General features: G+C 37.9%; 1 protein-coding gene across 4 annotated transcripts in view; it reads left to right on the top strand.

Annotated features, from left to right (window-relative positions):
- Nucleotides 1–24644, top strand: part of NR1H4 (nuclear receptor subfamily 1 group H member 4) — an 85584-nt gene extending 60940 nt beyond the window's left edge. For all 4 annotated transcript variants that reach the window (XM_012469252.2, XM_012469251.2, XM_012469250.2 and 1 more), the window contains 5 exons: nucleotides 443–541; nucleotides 879–978; nucleotides 4619–4765; nucleotides 22686–22799; nucleotides 24025–24644. In XM_012469252.2, the coding sequence (XP_012324675.1) occupies nucleotides 443–541; nucleotides 879–978; nucleotides 4619–4765; nucleotides 22686–22799; nucleotides 24025–24263 (699 nt within the window). In that variant the 3' untranslated portion in view covers nucleotides 24264–24644. The remainder of the gene's footprint in view (nucleotides 1–442; nucleotides 542–878; nucleotides 979–4618; nucleotides 4766–22685; nucleotides 22800–24024) is intronic.
- The last annotated feature ends 1161 nt before the right edge of the window (nucleotides 24645–25805 follow it).

The following is a 25805-nucleotide window of genomic DNA, read 5'->3' as shown; positions in this document are numbered from 1 at the left end:
TCCCTTCTCTACATGAATACTCTTGGATGACTTCTCTGGATGGAATTCATGTACAATACTATATGAATGTAGTATCCATAGTAGTCATACTATATGAGAACCTTTCATTGGTTATAATTAAAGCTTGAACTTTAAGTGACTTTCAACATAAATGAGCTCAATAGTCTTCATATCCAGACTATTATTTACTCCTAAGAAATATACAAGTGGAATATTTTATTATCACTATTTTACATATAGGAAAATTTAGTGAAATGTGATATAGCACCCCTGAGGATTCCGAGAAAGAAATTATACACTATATTAAAGCTCATATTTGCTGCTGCATTTATGGATTTTTTTCAATAATTTCTACTATTAGGTCCCTCCTGATGAATGCACATATAGAAAGAAGGCTTTATTCACACCTTCCCTAACACCTTTTATTTTCTTGCCAGTGTAGGAGAAAACTGAACTCACCCCAGATCAACAGAATCTTCTACATTATATTATGGATTCATATAGCAAACAGAGGATGCCTCAGGAAATAACAAATAAAATTGTATGTATAATATCTGAAAATATGTGGGTTTAAAGTTAATATTTTCTGGAGCTCTTATTGCCTTGGAGATACAATTTATATATGAATATGAATATGTTACTTTGAAATGATTAGAGCTGAGAATTCTTTAAAACTCTTAGGAATATTAAACAATTCAAGAGTAAGAAGTCTCCTATCTCTCTTGATAATGGTAATTGCTCTCCAAAGATCTGAGAAATAGTAAGATGGGTTTTCAAATTTTAGCATCTAAATCTAGTTTTTCTTTAGTCTAATGGTTTTATATTATTATTTTCTTATCTACTTATTAATCATTTGTGGTTTTTTTCTTAAAATTTAGTTAAAAGAAGAATTCAATGCAGAAGAAAATTTTCTCATTTTAACGGAAATGGCAACCAATCATGTACAGGTTCTTGTAGAATTCACCAAAAAGCTGCCAGGTATTTTTTAATAAAAGTTAATATTTATTGAGAGTTTAAATATGTGTCACAGATTAGATTACCTATTTTACATACAGTGTTTTGTTGAATTTTCAAAACATTCCTGTGAGATCAGATCTCTTTTCAGTATTTTTTTGCCAAGTATTTTCACATGTACTTATTTCGCTGCTATACTCTACAATAGCCTTGTGACATTGAGACAGGCAGGTCTCTTCTTTGTAAGATGAAAATCATCTCATATCTGATTTAAATTAACATGTCTAATTACTATAGACATAAGATATTAGAACTGGAAAGGTTACTTAAGATAATTTATAATAGTTCTTCCAAATCAATAGATTAAAAATTGAAACTTTGCAAAGTCTCATTCACCCATTTATTCCTTCAATAAGCAGTTATTGATACCTACTCCATACTAAGTGCCTAGCTATTACCTTCAGGGAGAGTGGTTAAAGGTGATAATAATAATGGTAGTAAATACACATACATACACATACACATGAAGTGCTGTATGAACAGAGGGGAACTGGTTGCTAATTGTGTCTATAAAAGATGGAGAGACTTCAGGGAGAGTCATATTTGAGTTGAGTCTAAAAGAAAAAGAAGTTTTCCAGTTGGCTTGGAGAAGGGGCATTCCAAGTTGAGAGACCTGCTTGTTTTTTTGTTTTTGTTTTGATTTGGTTTTTTGAGATGGAGTCTCACTCTGTTGCCCAGGCTGAAGTGCAATGGCATGATCTCTGCTCATTGCAACCTCCACTTCCCAGATTCAAGCAATTCTCCTGCCTCAGTCTCCCAAGTAGCCGGGACTACAGGAAGGTGCCACCATGCCCGGCTAATTTTTGTATTTTTAGTAGAGACAGGGTTTCACCATATTGGCCAGACTGGTCTCGGAACTCCTGACCTCAGGTGATCTGCCTGCCTTGACCTCCCAAAATGCTAGGATTACAGGCCTGAGCCACCATGCCTGGCTGAGACATCTGTTTGTTAAAATGCACTGAGGCATGAACAAGAATAGGATTATTTGAGATGGAAGAGAAAATTCAGTATGGTTATAGCATAGTGTCCGTGGTGGGCTCCTAGATTAGACAATAAGGTAAAGTTGGTACCAGACTGACAAAGGCCTAACTAAGGAATTTAGTCTGTGTCCCCTGGATAGTATAGAGATTTTGGTGTTTTTTTTTTTTTTAACAGAGGGAAATGATGAAATTTTTGTATACAGAAATGACTTAATCAGGTTTATATAAGATGAATTTGAATGGAAATGGCCTGGGGCAGGGAAGATCAGGTAGTATGCTACTGCACAAGTCCCGGCAATAGGGCTTGAAATAAAGTAATAGCAATAGGGAAGAGAAGAAGAAACAAAAGGAAAAAAGATTCAAAAAATGATAGGGCTTGAGGAACAGCTATATATGTAAGTTGAGGGAGAGGGGCTTACTTGTCCACAGTCATTCTGATGGTGTCAGTATAGAAACTAGAATGTGGGAGTCTTCTTACATCCCAGCCTCAAATTCCTTTTGCCACATTATTAATGCTATCTAAGCTAATGGGTTTCAGTTGTTTTACTGTTTATAAAAGTATTGGTGTATTGAAATCCCATGGTCTAGAAGAGTATAATAAATACCTTGTATAGCAGCATAATACTGTTATATTAAATTACAAAGGATAACTTCTGACATAGGATTTTAATTAAACATGTTAATTTGCCTTCTTTTTGCCAGCATTATGCTATTATTTTATTAAATGTGTCACAGATAGGCATAGACCTGCATAAAACTCATAAAGTGTGAGGAGAAGGTTCTATCATTGAAACACTAATATGCTCTCATTGCTTTATTAAAAATGAAGAGGAACTTAATTTACTATATGCTAATTAAGCTGAAGGCAATCTCAATCAAAAAATTGGATTACATCAGCATAAAAACTGCAGGGGAAAGAACTGGAAAGGCGAGGTATTTTTGGTTATTTATGGGAAAATATTTTTAAAATTCTAATGGTCAGTTGGTCTTGAATCAAGAAATAATTGAAGACAAATAAAAACCTTATTCATAAGAAGGTAGGTTATCTGAAAGCAATAAGAATATCTTAGCATCTCTTAATTCTCAATGCCTAGCCTAGTTCCTGAGGGAGAGAGTACAATTAGTGTATTCAATGAGTAAAGCAGAAGGAAAAAAATTTAAAATATGGAAGGAAATACAAGGCAAAAAACCCTTGAGAAGGAAAAAATGATAATAATTACAGAGATAGCATTATTATAAGTAGTAATATTAGTGATATAATACCAATACTGAAGGGATATTTTGTGAAAAACTAAATTGAGTCATTCCATTCAGTATTCCTTGAGCACACCTTGTGCCAGGCACTGTCCAGGGTGCTGAGGGGAATAAGGCAGGGTCCGTTTCCTCAAAGAAGCTCTTAGATTCTCTAGGATGGTGGCTCAATCCTTAGTGTTACTCTCTTCTCTATGCGCTCTTTGCTGTTTAGTTCTTTTCTAAGTCATTTAGGCCCTGATGGTGTTATCTCTATTCACGTGAGTGTGTGTGCCAGCATGCACATGAGCTTGTGTTTTGTTTCCCATTCATTCATTCAGTCTGTCAATTATCCAACACATAGTTCTTAGGTACCTATTATGTACCAGAACTGGGGATACAAAAGTAAACAAAACAAAACAAGGCCTCTGCCCCCAAGAAATGTACACTCCAGTAGAGGTGGCAGACAGTTAACAAATAAGCAAATAAATCTATAATATCATCTCAGGTGATGATAAGTTCTATAAACTAAAATAAAGCAGGTAGGGACTAGTAGTGCTGGGGAGTGTATTTTAGATTGGGGAACGCTGGAACAGAGGCTTGATTGCAGGAGGGAGTGGGGCGTGGGGCATGGAAATATCTGGGAAGAACATTCATCTCTGAGGCAAAAACAGTCTTGTGCGCTCACAGCAGGGCCAGGGGGTCAGTGTGGCTGGAACACAAAGAGTAGAGGGAATGAGGAGTAGAAAATGAGTTCAGAAAGGCTGATGGGACTGTACCATATAAGCCTAGATAAGGAATTTGAATTTTCCAGGCAGTGTTATATTCCATCAGGTTGGCAATTCTTCCCATATTTTTCTGATTTTCCTCCACTGTGTTTTGCAGTACTGAGTTCAGAGCAGATATATCAACGTGACTTTGACTGGCCTTTTTTTGGTAGAGGGGGAATACTACCCATTCTTTAGATTGACTAAAGAAAGACTCATGAGCTAGCCAAACAATCTGGGTGCATATAAAGTTTTTTTTTCTGGCTTGTAGATGCTTCTAATCTGCAGAGTTGACCCTGTCACATCAGATGTGACTAACATAATGACTCTAAGAAAATCTGCCTGTGTCTAGTTTCTGAGGGTTTCTCCATCTGAATCAGACTGTCTATGCCATAATATAGCATCTGCTTGGACTTGACATTTCCCTTTGCTCAATTTGTTTAATAAATTCTGCCCAATGAAGACAAAGCCTGTATTTTGTTGGCGAGTACAAATGGACTCAACTAGACCACACAATTGTAAAACAACTACAAAATCACTTGATGAAAATGTTTTATCAATGGCAATGATGGTGATCATAAAATATTGTTACTTCTTGATACCAATTTGGTTATCACCATTACCTAGGATTTCAAACTTTGGACCATGAAGACCAGATTGCTTTGCTGAAAGGGTCTGCAGTTGAAGCTATGTTCCTTCGTTCAGCTGAGATTTTCAATAAGAAACTTCCATCTGGGCATTCTGACCTATTGGAAGAAAGAATTCGAAATAGTGGTAAGTGATTTGGTTAATGGTAAAGAGTTTGTTTCTATGAGCAAAACTGGTGTGCTCCATGAAGGCAGGGCCCTTGCCAATCTTATGCAATGTTATATGCCTGTTGTGCCTAGTATGAAGATAGGTGTTAAATAGATAAGACTTCTAGAGGCTTGGTTCAAAGATATCTGTTGTAATAACAAAATACCAAAATGACCCTCTTTACTGCACTAAGATGAAGAGCCAAAAGACTTTTGTAAACATTAGAAAGTTCATCTGATTATTAAATAATAGCACAAAGGAATTGATCCTTCAGCCAAGAAAAAGACTATTTAAAATTTTCATGTATGAAAGACTAAGTATCCAGCTATTATCTATCTGTATCAAAATAAAATAAGAAAACATTTTAATAGCAACATTTATATGTCATTTACTAGGTTTCAGACACTTTCTTTTCTTTTCTTCCTTCCTTTCTTTTTGTTTCTTTTCTTTCTTTCTTTCTTTTTTTGCAACAGAGTCTTTCTCTGTTGCCCAGGCTGGAGTGTAGTGGTGTGATCTCAGCTCACTGCAGCCTCCATCTTCTGGGTACAAGCAATTCTTGTGCCTCAGCCTCCTGAGTAGCTGGGATTACAGGTGTGCATCACCACACCCAGCTAATTTTTGTATTTTTAGTAGAGACAGGGTTTCTCCATGTTGCCCAGGCTGGTCTCAAACTCCTGGTCTCAATCAATCTGCCTGCCTCAGCCTTCCAAAGTACTGGATTATAGGCTTGAACCACCATGCCCAACCAAAGTTAACTTTTTTTTTTCATTTTTGGAGACAAAATCTTGCTCTGTTTCTCAAGCTGGAGTGCAGTGGTGTGATCTTGGCTCACCACAACCTCTGCTTCCTGGGTTCAAGTGATTTTTTGTGCCTCAGCTTCTCGAATAGCTGAGACTATAGGCATGTGCCACCATGCCCAGCTAATTTTTGTATTTTTAGTAGAGACAGGGTTTCACCATGTTGGCCAGGCTGGTCTTGGACTACTGGCCTCAAGTGATCCATCCACCTCAGCCTCCCAGAGTGCTAGGATTACAGGCATGAGCCACCATACCCAGCTGGTTTCAGACACTTTTCTAAATATATATATGATTTCATCTAATATTCTCAAATATTCTATGCATAAGTACTATTATCATTCCCTTTTGCAGATGAAGAAGCTGAGACAAAGAAAGGTTAAATAACTTTCCCAATGGCAGAGAGGAAGTCTCACTTCAGAAACTTTGTGTCAGCTGGGTGCAGTGGCTCATACCTGTAATCCCAGAATTGTGTCTTAACCACTATGTGATACTACCTCTCAAGAGAGATGAAATAATAGCACAAGTTACTCAATATTTAACTTATTATGGAGTAACACTGTGACAGGGAAGCTCAAGAGACACTGAGATGAAATACCAAGAATTCTGTGCAATTTGTCTTAGGAGATCCTTAAGATAGGATGAATTCTTATTTTCCTGAGAGATTTTATATATGGATTGAATGAGTTGACTACTTAAGATCTTTTCTTTCTTAAGTATTATTGTCTTTTTTTTTTTTGAAGCAGAGTCTCGCTTTGTTGCCAGGCTGGAGTGCAGTGGTGCGATCTCGGCTTACTGCCACCTCCACCTCCTGGGTTCAAGCGATTCTCCTGCCTCAGCCTCCCAAGTAGCTGGGATTACAGGCACGAGCCACCATGCCCAGCCAATTTTTGTATTTTTAGTAGAGATGGGGTTTCACCATGTTGGCCAAGATGGTCTCAATCTCCTGACCTTGTGATCCACCTGCCTCAGCCTCCCAAAGTGCTGGGATTATAGGTGTGAGCCACCATGCCCAGCCAAATTTAAAGACTTTTATAACCAATATTTTAGGGCCAGGCATCATGGCTCACGCCTGTAATCCCAGCACTTTGGGAGGCCGAGGCAGGCGGATCATGAGGACAGGAGTTCAAGACCAATAAAAGGAGTTTATTATATATAATAAACACACACATATATATGTGTATATATACACACATATGTACATATACATATATATACACACATGTATATATATATTTTTTAGAATAGAGATTAGAGGGAATGTTTTTAGGCCGTTCTGTATCTGTGATATAAGTGAAATAATTTTAAAAATTGAAAATTATTTTAAAGGCAGTCTTTTCACAGTCATTTATGTTTTTTTCTTTCTAGTTAAAAACAAAAGGTATAATTAGCATCATTGGTAGATTTAAAAAACATCACGAGGTCAAGAGATGGAGACCATTCTGGACAACATGGTGAAACCCCATCTCTATTAAAAAAATACAAAAAAAAAAATTAGCTGGGCATGGTGGTACACATCTGTAGTCCCAGCTACTTGGGAGGCTGAGGCAGGAGAATTGCCTGAACCCGGGAGGCAGAGGTTGCAGTGAGCTGAGATCCCGCCACTGTACTCCAGCCTGGCGACAGAGCGAGACTCTGTCTCAAAACACACACACACACACACACACACACACACACACACACACACACCCCTTAAAAGATGCATTATTTTTAATATATTCATTAATTTACCATTCTAACAAATATTTAAGGGCAAGGTACTATGGTGGCAGTGAAGAGAGAAATTAAGCATGTTCCTTCCCCTAAGAAGCTTACAGTCTAGTGGGAAGAGATTAACTGTCCATGATTATGATAAAATATGGAAGAGAAAAACAGAGAGATGATGACTCCTAGTTGAGAGGGCTCTGAAAAAGTTTAATTGGCATTTGAGCTGGGACTTGAATGAGATTTGATTTGGATACCCAGGGTGGAGATGCAGGAGAGAAGGACCAGCAGGAGCAAAGGGAAAGAGGCAAGAAAACTCAGGGAATGCACACAAAGAAGGGTGAGTAGCTGAGTTGATTGGATTAAGGATTACATTAAAGGGAAATGGAAAGAAAAGAAAGAGAATTGGATGATTGAGGGCTTTGGATGCTGGGCTAATGATTTTGTTATTTCCTAAGTAATAGGAGACATGGAAGATTTTTTGAACAGAGGAGGTAAAATGTCAAAATCAAGCTTTACAAATATTCTAGCAGTGTTAGGGTAAGCCGGACGCAAGTCACCTCTTAGGAGGCAAGAAGTCTCAAAGATGTGATGCTTGCTGCCAGGAGAAATGGAAAGAAAAGAAAGGATTTGGAAGATATAATGTGGCTGATCAACCTTCAAAAGACATTATATTGTCAAGACATTTGGATTTTGGTGTTATGTATCTCTCTCTCTCTCTCTCTCTGTGTGTGTGTGTGTGTGTGTGTGTGTGTGTGTGTGTCCCTAAGGGGAAAAGGTTGAATCAGGTAACCTCCAAGGCACTATTCAGTTCTGCAAGTCTTACTGCTTTTCTTCTCTTAACTAATTCAATTTTCCTGAAGGGTGGTTTAGCTAGTCACTCAACCAGCTACTGAACTATCCTGATTTAAAGCCACAGTCAATAATTGACAGTTCAGCTTAGGAAAGAATTAAAGGACAGGCTGAATTTTCACATGTATGGACATAATTGTTGGTTTAGGCTATTGAACATACACTGGTGGTTCTGTCTTTATGCAGAAAATTATAGTGGCTTTAACCTGTGATGGGCAAGGCCTCAGCAGCTTAGCTTTGCTGTATATTTGATTCTGGCTTCCATGGACTGTGGCAGTGCTCCCTTAAAGAAAATCCATCAGTCTAATCTAATCCTTACAAAGCTAATAAAATAAAAAGGAATGATGACTCATGACAAAATTTATTCATTTTACAGACAGGTCTCTACTATACCCAATGTGTGTTTGGTTTATTCATCAAGAGACAGTGGTGATTAAGGATACTACTGACTGTGGACTCTGGCTTGACTATAGGCTCCATTACTTATTAGCTGCATGTCCAATTTTTTTAAAGCTGTTGAAATAGACCCATAACCAATTTGATCTCTTTGAAATCATGTTTAACTTTAATATTTATTCTGCAGTCTTGCCTGAAGTCTGAGAATAAAAACTTAATACAACAGGGTATTTCCCTTTTTGAGTCAGTAAGTTATCCCAGGCACCTAGCACATGCCTGGCTTGGACAGAGTGCTCAATAAAATTCTGTGGAACAAAGGGAAAAATGAATGGAGGTTTGTCTGGAGCTGTAAAACTGGTCTGTTTATTTACTTTTCAGATGGTTTTTCCCCAAATATCAGAGTTATTTATGTCCAAAGCTGACAAGAAACCAACAAAAAGTTGGTTAAACATTCTTCTAGATCTTGCCTGTAGTAGTCAGTTTGGGGAACAGATATTTCTTTTACATTTGAGTGTAAGAAAAGGAAAAGGACAGTTTGGATATGGAAGTTTCTGTTGTATTCTTTTTCCTCCTCCTACTCAAAGATGAGTCATTTAAAGTTGATTCAGGTGGCAGACAAAAAAGAGGGGTAAAATGTCTGCCATATGAATTGAAATATTTTGATGAGAGGACATCTGAAAGAGAATTATCCAGTGGTGGTTTTATCTTTCTTTCCATGTCTCTTTCTCTCGCCTGGATGCTCAGCTTCCTTTAAAAAAAAAAAAATCTTTCCCTGGTTCCATCAGATCTCCTGGGTCCTGAGCTAAGTCAGTTGCTGCCATTTCCATAATGATCACTGGGTTAGTACCAGATTTCTTCCCCAGCCTGGTTGAGGTGGGGAAAATCCTTTCCACCCTGGTTCAGCTGAGAGGGGGAAAATGGTTTTCCAAAAAAGTTTACAAGACTACTAAGAGGAAAATTATGTTTATAGAAAGGCATATATAAGGCTGAGCTTGATGGCCTACACCTATAATCCCAGTGGTTTGGGAGGGCAAGGCAAGAAGACTGCTTGAGCCCAGGAATTTGAGACAGCTTAGGCAACATAGCAAGACCCCATCTCTACAAAAAAGTTAAAAAAATTAGCTTGGCATGGTGGCACAGGTCTGTAATCTCAGCTACTTTGGAGGCTAAGATGGGTGGGTAGCTGGAGCCCAGGAGGTGGAGGTTGCAGTGAGCTGAGACTGCCACTGCACTCCAGCCTGGTGACAGAGTGAGACCCTGTCTCAAAAAAAGGGGCATATTTGCATAATGTCTGGATCTATTAATTATAGCACCAGAAAGGTGACAATTATTTGGCACCTACTGTGTATCAGGCTGTATTCTCAGTGTTTGTGTGAGCTTTGGGTCCTACAAGAAGCTGATATCACTATAGGACTAAATGTGTCATAAGTTAATTGGGGGAAATGCCTCTAAAGAATAAAGGGAGAGGAGGTAGGTGGAGTCCAGGAGACTCTATACCACCATGCTGATCTGACACCTGTGAAAGGGGAGCAGGAAGGCATGACTGGGCATGAAGAGGATTAGATCACAGCACAGTCCTAAGAAAGTCTCAGGCCACTGGAGAGGGACTTAGTCCAAGTTGCCCACTGAATGAGCCAGCACTAACATACCCACTATATTCAGTCACCAGTTAAGAGATGACTGGTGAAAGTGTGTCTTCAGCACTCACAGGGTGGCAGCCGGAGGCTATCAGCCAGCCACACTCCCCACTTTGGGCTCTCTTTAAGGGTGATCTGAGTGGATCATCTCTATGGCTAACATTCTGCTTCACAAAAAAATATTGTTTACTCTTTGTAGCACTTTGAGGTAGATATTATCAATTCTATGCCAGACCTAGACCCTGTTAATCCCAATAACAAAATATCAGTCTCAAGTATCTGTTCCCTCTGATATTACCCTTTAACTCTCCAGCTTGCCCCCATCCAGTACCCTGACTCTAGGGATTCTTTGCTCCAAAATAATTTCCATTTGTTGACCTTCCTTCCACCCACTAACCCTCCAGCCATTGACTCTACTCCATTTTGCCTGACCACATTTTCCTCAGTACTTGGCTTAGTGTTTGTGGTTTATCAATATGATAATTTCCTTGGATCATTCACCAGATATCTTCAACTCTTTGTCTTTCTTTCACCTAAGAAAACCCTCTACCTGACTGAATGCAACTCTTTACCTACTGTATGCTTGAACCTGAGAACTGAAACAGTATGACTGGCTTACCCAAAGTTAACGATCAAACATTTCAAGTGGACCTCAGCACTTTCCATGTATCCCTTTTCCCTAGTCAATTCACTCTTACTCTTACAGAAAATTGTCTTGTACCTTCTCTCTCTTCAAATTTCCAACATGTCTTCCCACTAATTCTCAACTATAACTTTGTTGAGAAAAGGTATATTTCAAGGACATGGCATAGGGGTTGGGACTCAAGGATATATGGTCAAACCCCAGCTTCAGGGAAATGTGATCAAGCTTAGAGGAAGATGAACTCCTCCCACTTAATCAATGTGTCAGACAGGGGTTGTCACAAGAAACAAAGCTGAAACCAGGTTCCTAGAATTAGATGCACACAGAGCTCCCAGGTTTCTGAGAGTTTACTTCATCCACATGATCCAATATGGCTCCCTACCATTTTGGTAAAATTCCAGCAAGTAGGGAGGGCAAAGGGGAAAAAGAGTGACATGCCCTCCCTTTAAAGGAATAATCCTGAAGTGGTATTCACAGAGTTCCCCTGAGTTTTCTGAGTCTGGGCAAGAATTGAGCCTGTTGAGGCAAGTGGTGTGGTTCTAGCCATGAAGACACAAAAGCTTCAAAAACTAATGTCAGGCAGGTTACACCTTGGGGCTCCCATGATTTCTGGCTACGACATATTTCTAGAGCCTCTCTGTCACAAATCAGCTATCTCTAACAGAAACAATTGTCCTATTTCTCTTTTTATTAAATTAAGTACTTTATAAACACTTGTTTTTTGCCTAAAGACTACTTCTGACGATCAGTTGTAGGGTAGAGATAACTTACATGCCCTAAACCTTCAGAACAGGCAAGCCTTTCTGATTCATGTTATCTCTCATTAGAATATCTCCTCATATTTCACAGGGTGGTGACTCATTAGCCCCTCTTCTCTCACTTGATGAGACCCTAAGTCAGCTTTGAATCTTATCATTTTCATTTGATTCTGCCACTAGGGTAACTGTCTAGTAGCAATGGAAGATCATTTCCACTGGGACCTGTATTTATCTGTTCACTTATTTTTTTAACAAGCTTTTATTGAGTACTTCTATGGGATAAGTATACTGGCTACTGGCAGTACAGAGATGAATAAGATAAAGTCATAATCCTCAAGGACTTCGTCTTCTAGGGGAAATATATATGAAAAAGAATTAATCACAACAGATTTTATGCATAATTTAAGTCATAGATTTGGCTGCTGTAACAGAAACAAAAAATAAAGGGGTCTTAAACAAGATGGAAATGTATTTCTATCTTATGATAGTCTGGGCAAGAGGAGAATGGGACTAATAGGGAATCTTCATAGTGTTCCTCTGTGTCACCGTTCTATCCATATGGATGGATGTCATGCTCATCCATCCACAGAGAGTTGACTTCATCCACATGGCCCAATATGGCTCCCCACCATTTTGGTAAAAGCACATTCCAGAAAGTAGGGAGGGCAAAGGAAAAAAGAATGGCACATCCTCCCTGTAAGTGAATAATCCTGAAGTGATACATATAACTTCTACTGGCATTCCATTGGCAAGAACATAACTTCTTCACTGCACCTTGAGACAAGAGACCTGTAAAGAGAACTACTAATGCAATAACTAGGTGAGAAATGATGATGGTCTTGCCAGTTAGAATACACATAATCAAAAAGAAAAAAACCTTGCTTGTAATTTCATAAGTTTCAGAACTTGTGATATTTCAAGTTTCAGAAAAGTTCGAGAATGAAGTTTTTCAGAATATGATCTGTTTAAATAAATATGCATGTTTCCAGTTTATAATAAGATGCTTTCCCCAAATATCAACCATATATTGTGACAATAAAAACCATCCAAACTCACATGCTGCTGCATATTTTATTATCTATAATGCTTTCATTTATTAATATTTATGAATTTGCTTCTCCCAGTGGATTTTCAGAGCATTGCCTCTTCCACACAACATACAAAAACCTGATCTTGCAACATGACCTTTCAGACTAACTTTTTATTCTTATGCTAATACAATTCATTTTTATTTCTATTGTACATTTAATTCCAGAGTAACATAATGTCTCAAAGTTACCTTGTTTATGCCTATGGAACTCTTTAAAGAATATGATGTGAAATTTATTTTCTTATTCTTCAAATTCACACTCTTTTGTTTGCTATTATTAAATTCAAATCACATACACAAAGATAACTTTCTCTGAGATGCTTTTAATGAAAGTGTTTATTTATGTTAATTGAGACTTTAGAACATATATCTGATATAATTTGTGGTTGAGTTGTTTCTATACAATTCTAATGTATCATTGATTTTATTCCTAGTGTAGCATTATATACAAACTAGGGGTTTAATTTGGAATTGTTAGTAAAAACAGGAATAATCATAAGATATAAAATATTATAGGACTAAAATAGGTCTGCTAACACTGAATGAGTTTACTTTTTTTTTTTTTTTTTTTTTTTGAGATGAAGTTTCACTCTTAACACCCAGGCTGGAGTGCAATGGTGCAATTTCAGCTCACTGTAACTTCTACCTCCTAGGTTCAAGCGAGTCTCCTGCCTCAGCCTCCCGAGTAGCTGGGATTATAGGTGCCTGCCACCATGTCTGGCTAATTTTTTGTAGTTTTTTGTAGAGATGGGGTTTCACCATGTTGGCCAGGCTGGTCTCAAACTCCTAACCTCAGGTGATCCAGCACCTTGGCCTCCCAAAACGCTGGGATTACAAGCATGAGCCACTGTACCTGGCCCAAGTTTATATTTTAACATCAAGGAAATTAGCAATAACTTCTCAGAGATCAAAGCAACTTGTTCTGTTCATTTCAAATATAAATAACCCCTGACATTTGTAGTAGTTTGGGACCTTTTTTCATCTGCACAAGAGATACAAATAAAATATTCAATTCAGTAAGAATTTACCAGTATGACAATATATCTTGTGATTTTGCAATGTTTTGTTTTTCACATGCATCATCTTGTTAGTGCAGCTCCCGATGGCCCTCACTAGGTGTGTTACACTCCTATTTTATAGATGTAGTAATGGGCTTAGAGAGGCAAGATGACCTGCCCAAGGTCATACAGCTAACCAAAAGAGTGCTAGGAAATTAGGTGGGTATTCTAACTCAGAACCCAGTATTCTTACTATATGTGGCACCTGTCACTCACCAAGGTCTAGTATTTGTCCAACTATCTGCCCAACTATTCATTGTCATCAAGACAATTAATATTTCCATTGTCTTAATGGCATCCCTTGTCCCCATCACATCTCACGACTATGTCACCTTCATCATAAAGAACTACCAAAACATAGTACTGCCTGATTTAACAAGCATTTATTGACAAGCAGGGAATATAAAGTGAAACATGACTCCTGCCCTTCAGTTGACAGATGAAGTATAAGCAGCAGTTAGCAATTTCAAGTCGCTTTTAGGTCAATGATCAAATGAATAGAGACAATGAAGTCAGAGAAACCTTGTTAGAGTGATGAAGTTGTAGCCTTTAGTAGTACCATACTAAAGTATACTGTGCTTATTTTTGTTATATGATTTCACTGCTTTAGCCTTTTCAGCTCGCACAAAATGAAAACAGTTACCAGAATTACATTTTCCAAAGATGCAAATCTAAGATGATTATCAGTTTGGATACTGTCTTTGAGAGGGGTTGGAAATGTAAAGAAACAAATGATAGAATATTTATAAGAAGGGTAAATGCTTAAGTTAAAATTTAGAAATCTTAACACCTCTACTTTTGCTTTTGAAAGTGGTCACATGATAACTTCTGCATGGGCAAATTTGAGACTCAAATTATAGGAAGAAACCTTCCTCAAATTAAGAGGAAACATTAAAGAAATACAAGTGAGGATTTTTCCATTGGTCCTGGGCAGAACCCACTGTTCCTAAGCTGTATTTGCCAAGCTTTTTGTATTTGCTCAGGTTTAGATATTATGTATTTATTTATGTTGAGTCGCCCCTTGGTATCCATGGAGGACTGGTTCCAAGACCTCTCTTGGATACCAAAATCAATGGCTGCTCAAGTCCCTGATATAAAATGGTACAGCCTTTGTCTATAATCTATGTACATCCTCTTGTATACTCTAAATCACCTCTAGATTACTTGTAGTACCTAATACAATGTAAATCGTATATAAATTGTTGTTTCACTGTATTGTTTAGGGAATAATGACAAGAAAAAGTCTGTACATGTTCATTACAGTTGCAATACTTTTTCCAAATATTTCTGATCTGTGGTTGGTTGAATCCATGGATACAGAACACACAGAGAGCTGTCTGTATCTGCTTCTTCCATTAACCTGTTAACTGCATAAGGACTTCACATTCCCAGATTTCCAGCACTAATATAGTGCCTGACACACAGCAGGAATACAAATATTGGTGAATTTCATTGAACTGAATCTGAAACTTGACAGTCCAAACTCTGATAACTCCTAAGCCCTGGTGAGACCTACATAGGTCAGATAGTTTTTAGCCACTAGGACTAATGGGAAGTATATTATTTATTATGTATTTTAAATTAAATAATATTATATTTAAAGTAGTTCTTTTCTGAATTGCTAGTTTGACGGCAGCTATTTACTTAGGGCCAAGAGTATGGCACAAATGACTCCCTGGGAAGAGCTTAGCAGTTGAAATAGAGGACATAGTCCAATCTCTTAGCACCACAAGAACATTTCCATTTCTTAATGGCATCACTTGTCCCCATCACCTCTCACAACTATGTCACCTTCATCATAAAGAACTACTAGTTCTTTCTTAATACTTAAATACTACTTAATTCTTAAATACTACTGCCGGATTTAACAAGCATCTATTAATCTCCTACCATGTCTTCAGAAGGATGCTAGTTATTAGAGAGAGATGCAGAGGTCAATAAGAAACATCTGGCTAGTCACAGTGGCTTGCTCCCATAATCCCAACACTTAAGGAGGCCGAGGTGAGGGGATTGCTTGAGACCAGGAGTTCAAGACAAGCCTGGGAAACATAGCAAGTCCCCATCTCTACAAAAAAATAAAATATCTGGATGTGGTGGTGCACACTTGTAGTCCTAGCTACTCAAGAGACTGAGGCAGGAGAATTTCTTGAGCACCCCACAGGAGTTCAAGGCTGCAGTGAGCCATGATTGTGCCAGTCTGGGTGACAGAGCCAGATTCTGTTACACACACACACACACACACACACACACACACACACACGAGTCTATGGAGTACCCTTTATGGGTCAGGCAGCATGAGGCAGGCACTAGAGATACAGTAATTAATTCCCACTCGTATAAAATGTATATTGTATTTCACACTCCAGTGGGAAGGAGAGATATGAATTGTGATAGGTGCAATATAAGTGAATCTAGAAAAGGAAGTAACTGATTCTGCTTCTCTGTGACAAGGAAAGCTCCATAGAGGAAGCAAAATTTGAACTTGGCCTTGAAACATAGGTGGGGTGCCTTATTCTGACAAGGATCCTGCCTTGTATTTCAAAAAGCATGAAGACATAAAAAGTGTATCTCACTTGTTAGGGGAGCTGTCAGAATGCTCTTGGCTCATAGCTACAGAAAATAAACTCATCATGGCCTTAAAAAGTAAGAAAATGTATTAGCTGAAACAAGAAACCCAGAGGAAGGGTGACAGCAGAATTGGTTAATTTAGGGGTAGAATCCACCATTGGAAACACAGATCCTTCTCATCTTTCTGCTTCGCTATTCTTGATGTATTGGACTTTCCCGCAGACTGGCTGTCTTCCTGGTCATCTAATGGCCACAGCAGTTGCAGGCACTATGTCTAGGCAAAACATTGGTCAAAGGAAAAAGAAATGCTCTCTTTCTGAATATGGAAATTTTTCTTGGGAACTTCCTAGGAGAGTCCCCTTTAGTCGCATGGGCCTGAATTGCACTGCTGTTCCTAACTACATCAACCTCTGATGTGGGAAATGAGACCAATAGTGGCTGGACCTTGGGCTGGAGCTGGGATTTGCCTCTATCACAGTGTATGGCCATGAAGCAGGGAGTAGGAAGGGAGGCTGTGTAGGCAACAAGCTGAATCAGCTTTAGGAGCCTTAGATGAATCAGTGCCATTCGTTCCTAGGGATACTACTGGGCTGGTAAGTGCTTAGTTTGAAAGGAAAGCAGAAGGCAGATGTAGCCTTGTGTCATGTTAGGGGCTTATACCTTGACCTCTGTGCTATGGGTGATGTCATTTCTAGAAAAGTTTCAAGTTACATGGTTTTAAGGAAATAGTATCACTTTTAACCAGATGCTCAGTCCACCTTGAGGACACCATCAGAAAAAGTCATATATAGGTACTTAAGATACCAGGAAATAGGTCTTATGTAATATGTATACTTCTAAATCATACACACACACACACACACGCGCACGCACGCGCGCGCGCGCACACACACACACACACACACACACACACACCTGTCTTAGTTTTTGTTCCCAATTATGACCAGAAAGCTAATTAGGAAATAAAAGACTTAACATTTAAAATACCTAAAATAGTATATTGTTAATTCTATCAAATGGTTATTCTCTCAAAGAATATTTCTGATTATTTAACATAATTTATTCATCACAGACCTCTTTCTTTTAAGAAAGAGAAAACAAATAAGAAACAGGAGCAGAAACATAAAATTATTTTTGCATTTTCAGACTTTTCCATGGCAACGTCTTTGGTGGTTAAGTTAGAAAATAGCCCCCCCTTGTGACCAAAAATCAGCTAATTGGTCATTCAAGCAAAAATGAAGCAAATTTTAAGCAAGTCGTCAGGAAGAAGGAGGAAGCAGGAAAACAGGAAAAGGCTGTCCCCTTCAGGATGACGTTAGTGTTACAGCTATTCTGTTAGAAATTGCCGGTTCACAAGCCCTTTGTTTATGTTGGCACGGTTAATTGTGATGGTTGACTCTAATTCCAAAAGTAGATTTATATTTTACCTATCCTGTAGGAAAATTATTTTTTAACTCTCCTATTGTTTGTTTTCTACATTTTCTCTATATTCACTCTTGGCTTTTACAACATGCACAAGATGAAATTTCTAGAAAAATAAGGTTAAAAGTTTAACCTTATTTTCCCCAAATATTACCAAATTGTAATCAGATAGCTAATGGAGGTAACATCTCCGGAGGGTGTGAGGGGATTTAGAAAGGCAAATGAAATAGGAAATTTGGTAATCAAAGAAATTTTTTTAAAATTTTAATATGTCATAGACATAAAGTATTATTTTAGGTAACCAATGAGTGTAGTCTCTGAATGCTGAAAAAAGCATAAAGATTAACATTTTTTTGAAGATGAAAAAGAATAACCTTACCAAGAAAATAGAGAACTTAGTTTAGCTTTAATACCTGGAAAAATATCCAGGCAAATCATTGGTCAGCCAGTTTGTATTTATTCCCAGTAATTTGCAGAATTTGTTGGTTTTTTAAAAACCAACATGGCTTTGTAAAGACAAAAAAATTCACACATTTAATCTAAGACTAAGACGAATTGAGATTAAGATGGGCTAATGCGCTGATTCATTTCTCCTGAATAATGATAATAAAAATTATCTGCTCTGACATTTATTGAGGACTTACTGTGAACCCGGCATTTTGCTAAGCACTCTCTATACATCTCATATAACACTATTGTTATATGGAGTGCACATTATATTACACGTGACAACATTTCACAGATGAGAAAAGGAAGGCTTAAAGAGTTTAAGTAATATTCTAAGACCAAGTCGTGGACTTTGATTTCAAACTCAGAACTGGCTCATGACCTCTTAACCACTAGATTTGCTGGAAGTCGGGACTGGTATTCCCCAGGCTCACATTCTCCAATCCTCTGAACTTTAAGTTATATCTAGTTGGGTTATGGGTATTTAGTTCATTCTGTAGCAGCTGGATCTTCCACATGACGTAATCTCCAAATTGTTCAACAAAGACATTGTTGTTAATAGAGTCCACTGGGGTCAATTAAAGAATCAAAGTCAAAGGGGAGAAAAGGGTGGTATTTTGACCAGAGAGGAAAAGGCCAATGATTTAATTTGGGAAGACTCTTTTTAAAAAATATATTTAAACATTTATTGTGCTCAAAAGTTAAATAAATCCAAAAAATTAAATAAATCATGTAACTCTCTTTATAAAGTACAAAATAATTCATCACCTTCCTTTATTATTTACCCCTTATTTTATCTGAATGTTTATAGCTAAGATTTTCTCAAAGCAGGTTACCCATGATTACAGCTGCCTGAGAGACCTGTCTCGTGGCATGTATATATGTTTCACTGAAGGCAATTTGGGAATGTGTGTTGGATCAAGATTCAGAAAATGTAGACTTGGATTTTCCATTTATTATGCTAGTAAACTTATTCAATAAGCTTACCCTCTCTGAGACTTATTTTCTCAAGTCTGAAATGGGGATAGTAATACTGGCTTATCAGTACTTCCTGCACAGGATTCTCATACAGAATTAAATTCATTTATGTATTTGAAAAATATGAAATCCTATATCCAAGGAAAAGATCGGTGTAATTACTGAAAAGAAGAAATCCTAGTGTACTTCGGGATCTTTTACTACCATTAGCATCACTTTAAGGTAGAGAAAATGAAAGCTGTGTCCATGCATGTTAGAAGTAATGTTTTCCCTTTTTGTATTCGTTTTAATTTTTTTAAATGTTATTTTAGATTCAGGAGGTACATGTGCAGGTTTGTTACATGGTATGTTAGTCTGTTTTCCATTGCTATAAAGGAATACCTAAGACTGGGTGATTCATAAAGAAAAGAGGTTTATTTGGTTCATGGTTCTGCAGGCTATACAAACATGACACCAGCATCTGCTCAGTTTATGGGGAAGCCCCAGGGAGCTTTTACTCATGATGGAAGGTGAAGGGGGAGCAGGCATGTCACATGGTGAGACAGGGAGAAAGAGAGATGCTAGGCTCTTTTAAATGTTCATATTTCACAGTACTAATAGAGTAAGAACTCATTCATTACCGTGAGGAGGGCACCAAGCCATTCATGAGGGATCTGCCCCAAAGACCCAAGCATCCCCCACTAGGCCCCACCTCCAACACTCGGGATTACATTTCAACATGAGATTTAGAGGCGACAAACATCCAAACTATTTCACATGGATATATTGTGTAATGATGTGGTTTGGACTTCTAGTGAAAGCATCCATAATCCAAATAGTGAACATTGTACCCAACAGGTAATCCTTCAATCCTCACCTTCCTCCCACCCTCCCACCTTTTGGAGTTGCCAATGTCTGTTATTTCTATTTGTATGTCCATGTGTACCCATTGTTTAGTGAGAATGCGCAGTATATGATTTCCTGCTTCTGAGTTATTTCACTTCTGATACTCTTCTAAAAGTGAGAATTCAGGTTTTCTGATGGGTATACCATTAGATGATAATTGTACTCTTTAGCATCTGGAATCCAAGTTTATTCTGGTTTGCTCAGCCAAAGCTCTTAGCTCTGGATCTGGTTTTGGAAGAAATAGAGCGGTCTATTCTCATCTGGACCAATCCTGCGAAACATCCTTATCTCAATTAACCCGTAAGTTACATCACAGGTTTTTTATCTGTTTTATTTTTCTGTCACCACGATTCCCCATCCAATAGCTCTTGTGGAAGAAAGCAATGTACAGAACAGGCACCAAAGTAATATTTATTGAATGCAGGAAGTGGCACCAGCAGGTTTTTTTTTTCTTTTTTGAGACAGTGTCTCTCTTTCTCTCTGTCACCCAGGCTGGAGTGCAGTGGTGCAATCTCTGCTTACTGCAACCTCCAGCTCCCTGGTTCAAGCAATTCCCCTGCCTCAGTCTCCCGAATAGCTGAGATTACAGATGCATGCCACCACACCCGGCTTTTTTTTTTTTTTTTTTTGTATTTTTAGCAGACATGGGGTTTTACTACGTTGGTCATACTGGTCTCAAACTTCTGACCCCACGTAATCCACCCACTTCGGCCTCCCAAAGTGCTGGGATTACAGGTGTGAGCCACTGTGCTGGGTCTTTTTTTTTTTTTTTGGGACAACATCTCACTTTGTTACACAGACTGAAGTGCGGTAGCACAATCACAGCTTACTGCTGCCTCAACCTCCAGGCTCAAGCGATCCTCCCACCTTAGCCTCCTGAGTAGCTGGGACCACAGACATGTGCCACTTCATTCAGCTAACTTTTGTAGCTTTTGTAGAGATGGGGTTTTGCTGTGTTGCCCAGGCTAGTCTCAAACTCCTGAGCTCAAGCAATCTTCCAGCCTTGGCCTCCCTAAGTGTTGGGCTTATAGGCGTGAGCCACTGCACCTGGTTAGAAGTCTTAAATGACAAAAAGGAGTGAGCTAGATAAAAGAGAAAAAGGGCATTTCAAGTAGAGAGCATAACAAGTACAAAAACTGGGCAATGTGAATTGTTTAGGAAACTACAAGTGGCTGGGGGTGGCTAGAGGAAAGGCAGTGTGATAGAGAGGTAGTGCAGCTTAGCCACAGCCACTGCCAGGACTCTAGAGCCTGCCAGCTTTGGTTTGAATCCTAGTTCCACCTCTTTCAGCTGAGTGTCTTTGGGCTAGTCATATACAATCTTACTGTATCTACCTCATGGGGTTTAGAACTATTAAATGAATTATGGTATCTTAAATGGTTAAAATATTGCACAATACAGAGTACTCCTACTATTAATATTGTTATTGTGAATGGTGAGATAGGCAGGGGACAGGTCCCAGAGGCTTCTACATTAAAAGGAAGAAAATTAAAACTATATGCCGAAAGCCATGGGGAGGTTTAGAAGGTTTTTTAAGAAGTAAGGAGAAAGTGTGTGATTTGATTTTTAGAAAGGTTATTCCAGTACCTGGATAGCAGAAGATGGATCAAAGGGAATCAAACTAAAGACAGGAAGGCCAGTGAGGAGGCAACTGTAGTAATCCAGATAAGAGAAATGGAAACTTAAACTAAGTCAATGCCAGGTGCAGTAAAGAGGAGAGAGAGCATTAGGTGAGAGTGAGCAGGAGAAGCCACAGGCCTGAGTTCCTGAATCTCAGTTGTCAGGCCTCGGCAGCTGGGTGGTGAGGATACCACTCACCAAGAATGGGAATGCCAGGAAAGAAATGGATTTGGAGAAATATGGGGGAGCTTAGTTCTGTACATGGTGTCTTTGGTTTTGGACATACTGGGTTTGAAGAGAACAGTCAAGTACTGATGCTTAGTAGGCAATGGATAAGTAGGCTTGGTGCTTCAGCAAGAGATCAGAACCCTTTGATAAGAAACCTTGCCCATTTAGAAATGAAGCTGTTTATACTTCCGGACTGGAGAACAACTATTTTTTGTGAGTTGTTTAACTAACAACTTACCTGCTCCTGTTTACCTTCTCAACTCTTTGGTAAAACCAAGTCTGTGCTAAATTCCTGCTTTTTGATGCACCTACAGTGGTTTGTGTTTTCTGACTCAAGAAGTATATAGAATGACTCACTTTCTTTTGGTTAGACTCAAACCTAAGAGAATGAAGAAGTAGAACTTCTGGAAACCATCATATAACCAATGGCAATAATGTGGGTGATCTTTGCCTTAATTATCGATAGTCATATTCAAAAGATTCACTAAATTCCACCTGGAAAATGGAGATGTTTTTGAGATTCTTTTGGCAATTCAAGAGCATTATCATTGATTATTCAGTAGTGTCTGAAACAAAGACACTGCCAAAATTAGACATATACTCATTGCTTTGGCTATATTTTGAGAATTTTGTCAACTGACTGTCTTTGCGATGTCCTTCCTTTGGACATATAATAAATATAATAAATATACAGTAGTTATTTGAATGTGTGCATCTGGTTGCAAAATTGGCATGTGTGTATATGTATAATGTGCTTCTTGTTTTACACTGTTTAGTCACTCAAAAATTTTATGATGACTCTGCAACTTTCCCCCATAGGTATCTCTGATGAATACATAACACCTATGTTTAGTTTTTATAAAAGTATTGGGGAACTGAAAATGACTCAAGAGGAGTATGCTCTGCTTACAGCAATTGTCATCCTCTCTCCAGGTAATTTCAATGTTACATTTTAATTTTTATGCCATTTTTTCAGTATACTAGTAAGAATCTTTATTGAAAAAAGTCTGGAAAACACAGAAACGTAAAGAAAAAGTAAAGTGGTCTATAATTTTACTATCCAAATAGAACCATTATTAACCTTTCAGTGCACTTCTTCTCAGTCTCTTTTAAAAAAATCACACTTATTCATTCAATAAATGTATATTGAACACCTACTATATAATAAACATGGTGTGGAACACTGGGGATGCAACAAGACACAGCTTCCATGCAGCTGACATTCTGGTAGGATGAGAAAGATAATAAATGAAAAAACAAAAATATTAGTTCAGAAGGTGGTAAATGCTACAAAAATATAATGACAATATAAAGAAAGAGAGTGGCAGGAAAATGGTATTTTAATCTATGGTCACAGAAGGCTTTTCTTAGTGTGTAGCATTGGAGCAGAGATCTAAATGAAATTACATACTTTTTAACATAATAGGGAACTTTTTTCTGAATTTATATTTCTTCAAAAGTCATTTCCCAAGTCATTAAAAATTACATTGGTAAAGTTTGTTGTAATATGTGCAACATATTCCATTGTATGAATATATAATCATTTACTTAATCTTTACCAAATGTTTGTATATTCAGGATATTTCCAGGTTTTTTTTTTTCTAAAAAATGTTGAGATGAATACCTCTATCTATAACTTTTTCTATATTTTTGGGTTACTTTAATAATTTGGGAGTCGAATGATGCCATGTTCATGATTCCTAAAACATAATTACAATGTTAGCCTTAGACCATTTTATACATTATATTGAGACAGAAGCTAGTTGTTACTTTGATTTACCATAAAAATGATGATTTGTGACTAAAAAAACTATTCAGCAGAACCTACTAAAGTTATGCATGGGTATGCTTTATGGCCTAGTCATTTCACTTCTGAGAATATACTCGCCAGAAAGGATGCTCACATCCACCACAGGGGTTTTGACTGGAAGGGAAATTAGGGAGGCTTCTGGGAAGCATCACATGTGTTGCATCTTGATCTCGTTATAATTACATGTGTGTGTCCATAAAAATTCGTCAGGTTGAACACTTAAATTTTACCTTTTGTGTACAACATTTGTAAACATACACTTCAAAATAGTTGACGTTGCTATAATTATATCAAATTCATGCTTTTCCGCTTTTTAATTTTGTCATTTTATTTTAAACTTCAAAACAGATAGACAATACATAAAGGATAGAGAGGCAGTAGAAAAGCTTCAGGAACCACTTCTTGATGTGCTACAAAAGTTGTGTAAAATTCACCAGCCTGAAAATCCTCAACACTTTGCCTGTCTCTTGGGTCGCCTGACTGAATTACGGACATTCAATCATCACCATGCTGAAATGCTGATGTCATGGAGAGTAAACGATCACAAGTTTACCCCGCTTCTCTGTGAAATCTGGGATGTGCAGTGATGGGCATCACAGGGGAGGGGTCTAGCTCCTTTTTCTCTCTCATAATATTAACCTGATGTATAACTTTCCTTTATTTCACTTGTACTCAGTTTCACTCAAGAAATCTTGATGAATATTTATGTTGTAATTACATGTATAACTTCCACAACTGTAAATACCGGGCTAGGTAGAACAACTTTCTCTACATTATGTTTTAAAAGGCTCCAGGGAATCCTGCATTCTAATTGGCAAGCCCTGTTTGCCTAATTAAATTGATTGTTACTTCAATTCTATCTGTTGAACCAGGGAAAATCTCATTTTGCTCTTCATCTCACCATACTGCATATGTTTTATTAAAGAGTTGTATTCAATTTTGGCAATAAAGCAGACATAATGACAATAGGCTTTTCTTTGGGAATAAAATTTGATAAATATACAAACTCATTTCTTTAAATGTTGAAAGACAAGCTATTGAATCTGAGGGGATAATTTGCAGAAAGATACTGTCTCTCATTACATCAGTGGCACTTTTCTCATCCCTGGAAAAGTCCTGGTGAATAATTCATTTGTAACAGCCCTCTGATCATTTTCTTTTCTTTGAAGTTCAAAGAGAATAGCATACAGAAAAGTTAACAATTTTCACACAAAATATTCCCTAAAGCAATCCCTTTCGGCATAGTCTTGAGAAAGGATTCACAAATTCAGAGTATGCAGATAACTGCAGTGATGGGACCTTCCCTTTCCTGTCTTAAAAGTGCTCACCATTGGCTTCATTGTATCCAATTAATCATATTTCTATTTCCTTTTGATTTTGATAACATTCCTATAGCTGGGTGCACAGCTGCTGTATACTTCCCCCAAAGCAGGAATTAGTTCATTTCCTTCCTTCATTGTTACACTGTTGCATTCTTCTCCCCATTATCCTTTGGTGAATACAATAAAACACTTTCTATAAGTAATGGGCTTATATCTCCCTTTCTCCTAAAGTTAGCCAAAGTGGAGCATGTTTAGCAAACAGGGTTTTTTTTTGTTTTTTGTTTTTTGTTTTTTTGATATCAAAATACTAGGACAACCCTGGAATTCTAAAAATAACCAGTCAGTGGAAAACTGATTGGGTTACAGCTAGCATCAGTTGGATTCTGATACAACAAAAATGTCTTTAGTTCCCCATACAAGATTCATTTGCTAAATTCCATGGATGATACAAAAATGGTTAAGACCCAGTAACAGGGCTGAGCCCAGTGGCTCACACCTGTAATCTCAGAACTTTGGGAGTTTGAGGATTGGAGGATTGCTTGAGCCCAGGAGTTTGAGACCCGCCTGGGCAACATAGGGAAACCCTATCTCTACAAAAAATAAAAATAATAAAATCAGCCAGGTGCAGTGGCTTGTACCTGTGGTGGTACCAGCAACTTGGGAGGCTGAAGCAAGATGATTAACTGAGCCCAGGAGTTGGAGGCTGCATTGTGACATGATTGCACCACTGCACTCCAGCCTGGGCAACAGAACAACTCCGTTTTCCAAAAAAAAAAAAAAAGGCTGCAGTGGAACTTGCTGTAGGTT

The sequence above is a fragment of the Aotus nancymaae genome, unplaced genomic scaffold (genome assembly GCF_030222135.1).
Source record: "Aotus nancymaae isolate 86718 unplaced genomic scaffold, 86718_ANA_hifiasm-v0.15.2.pri h1tg000016l, whole genome shotgun sequence".
NCBI classification, from domain to species: Eukaryota; Metazoa; Chordata; class Mammalia; order Primates; family Aotidae; genus Aotus; species Aotus nancymaae.
This window is presented reverse-complemented; position numbering and strand designations above follow the sequence as displayed.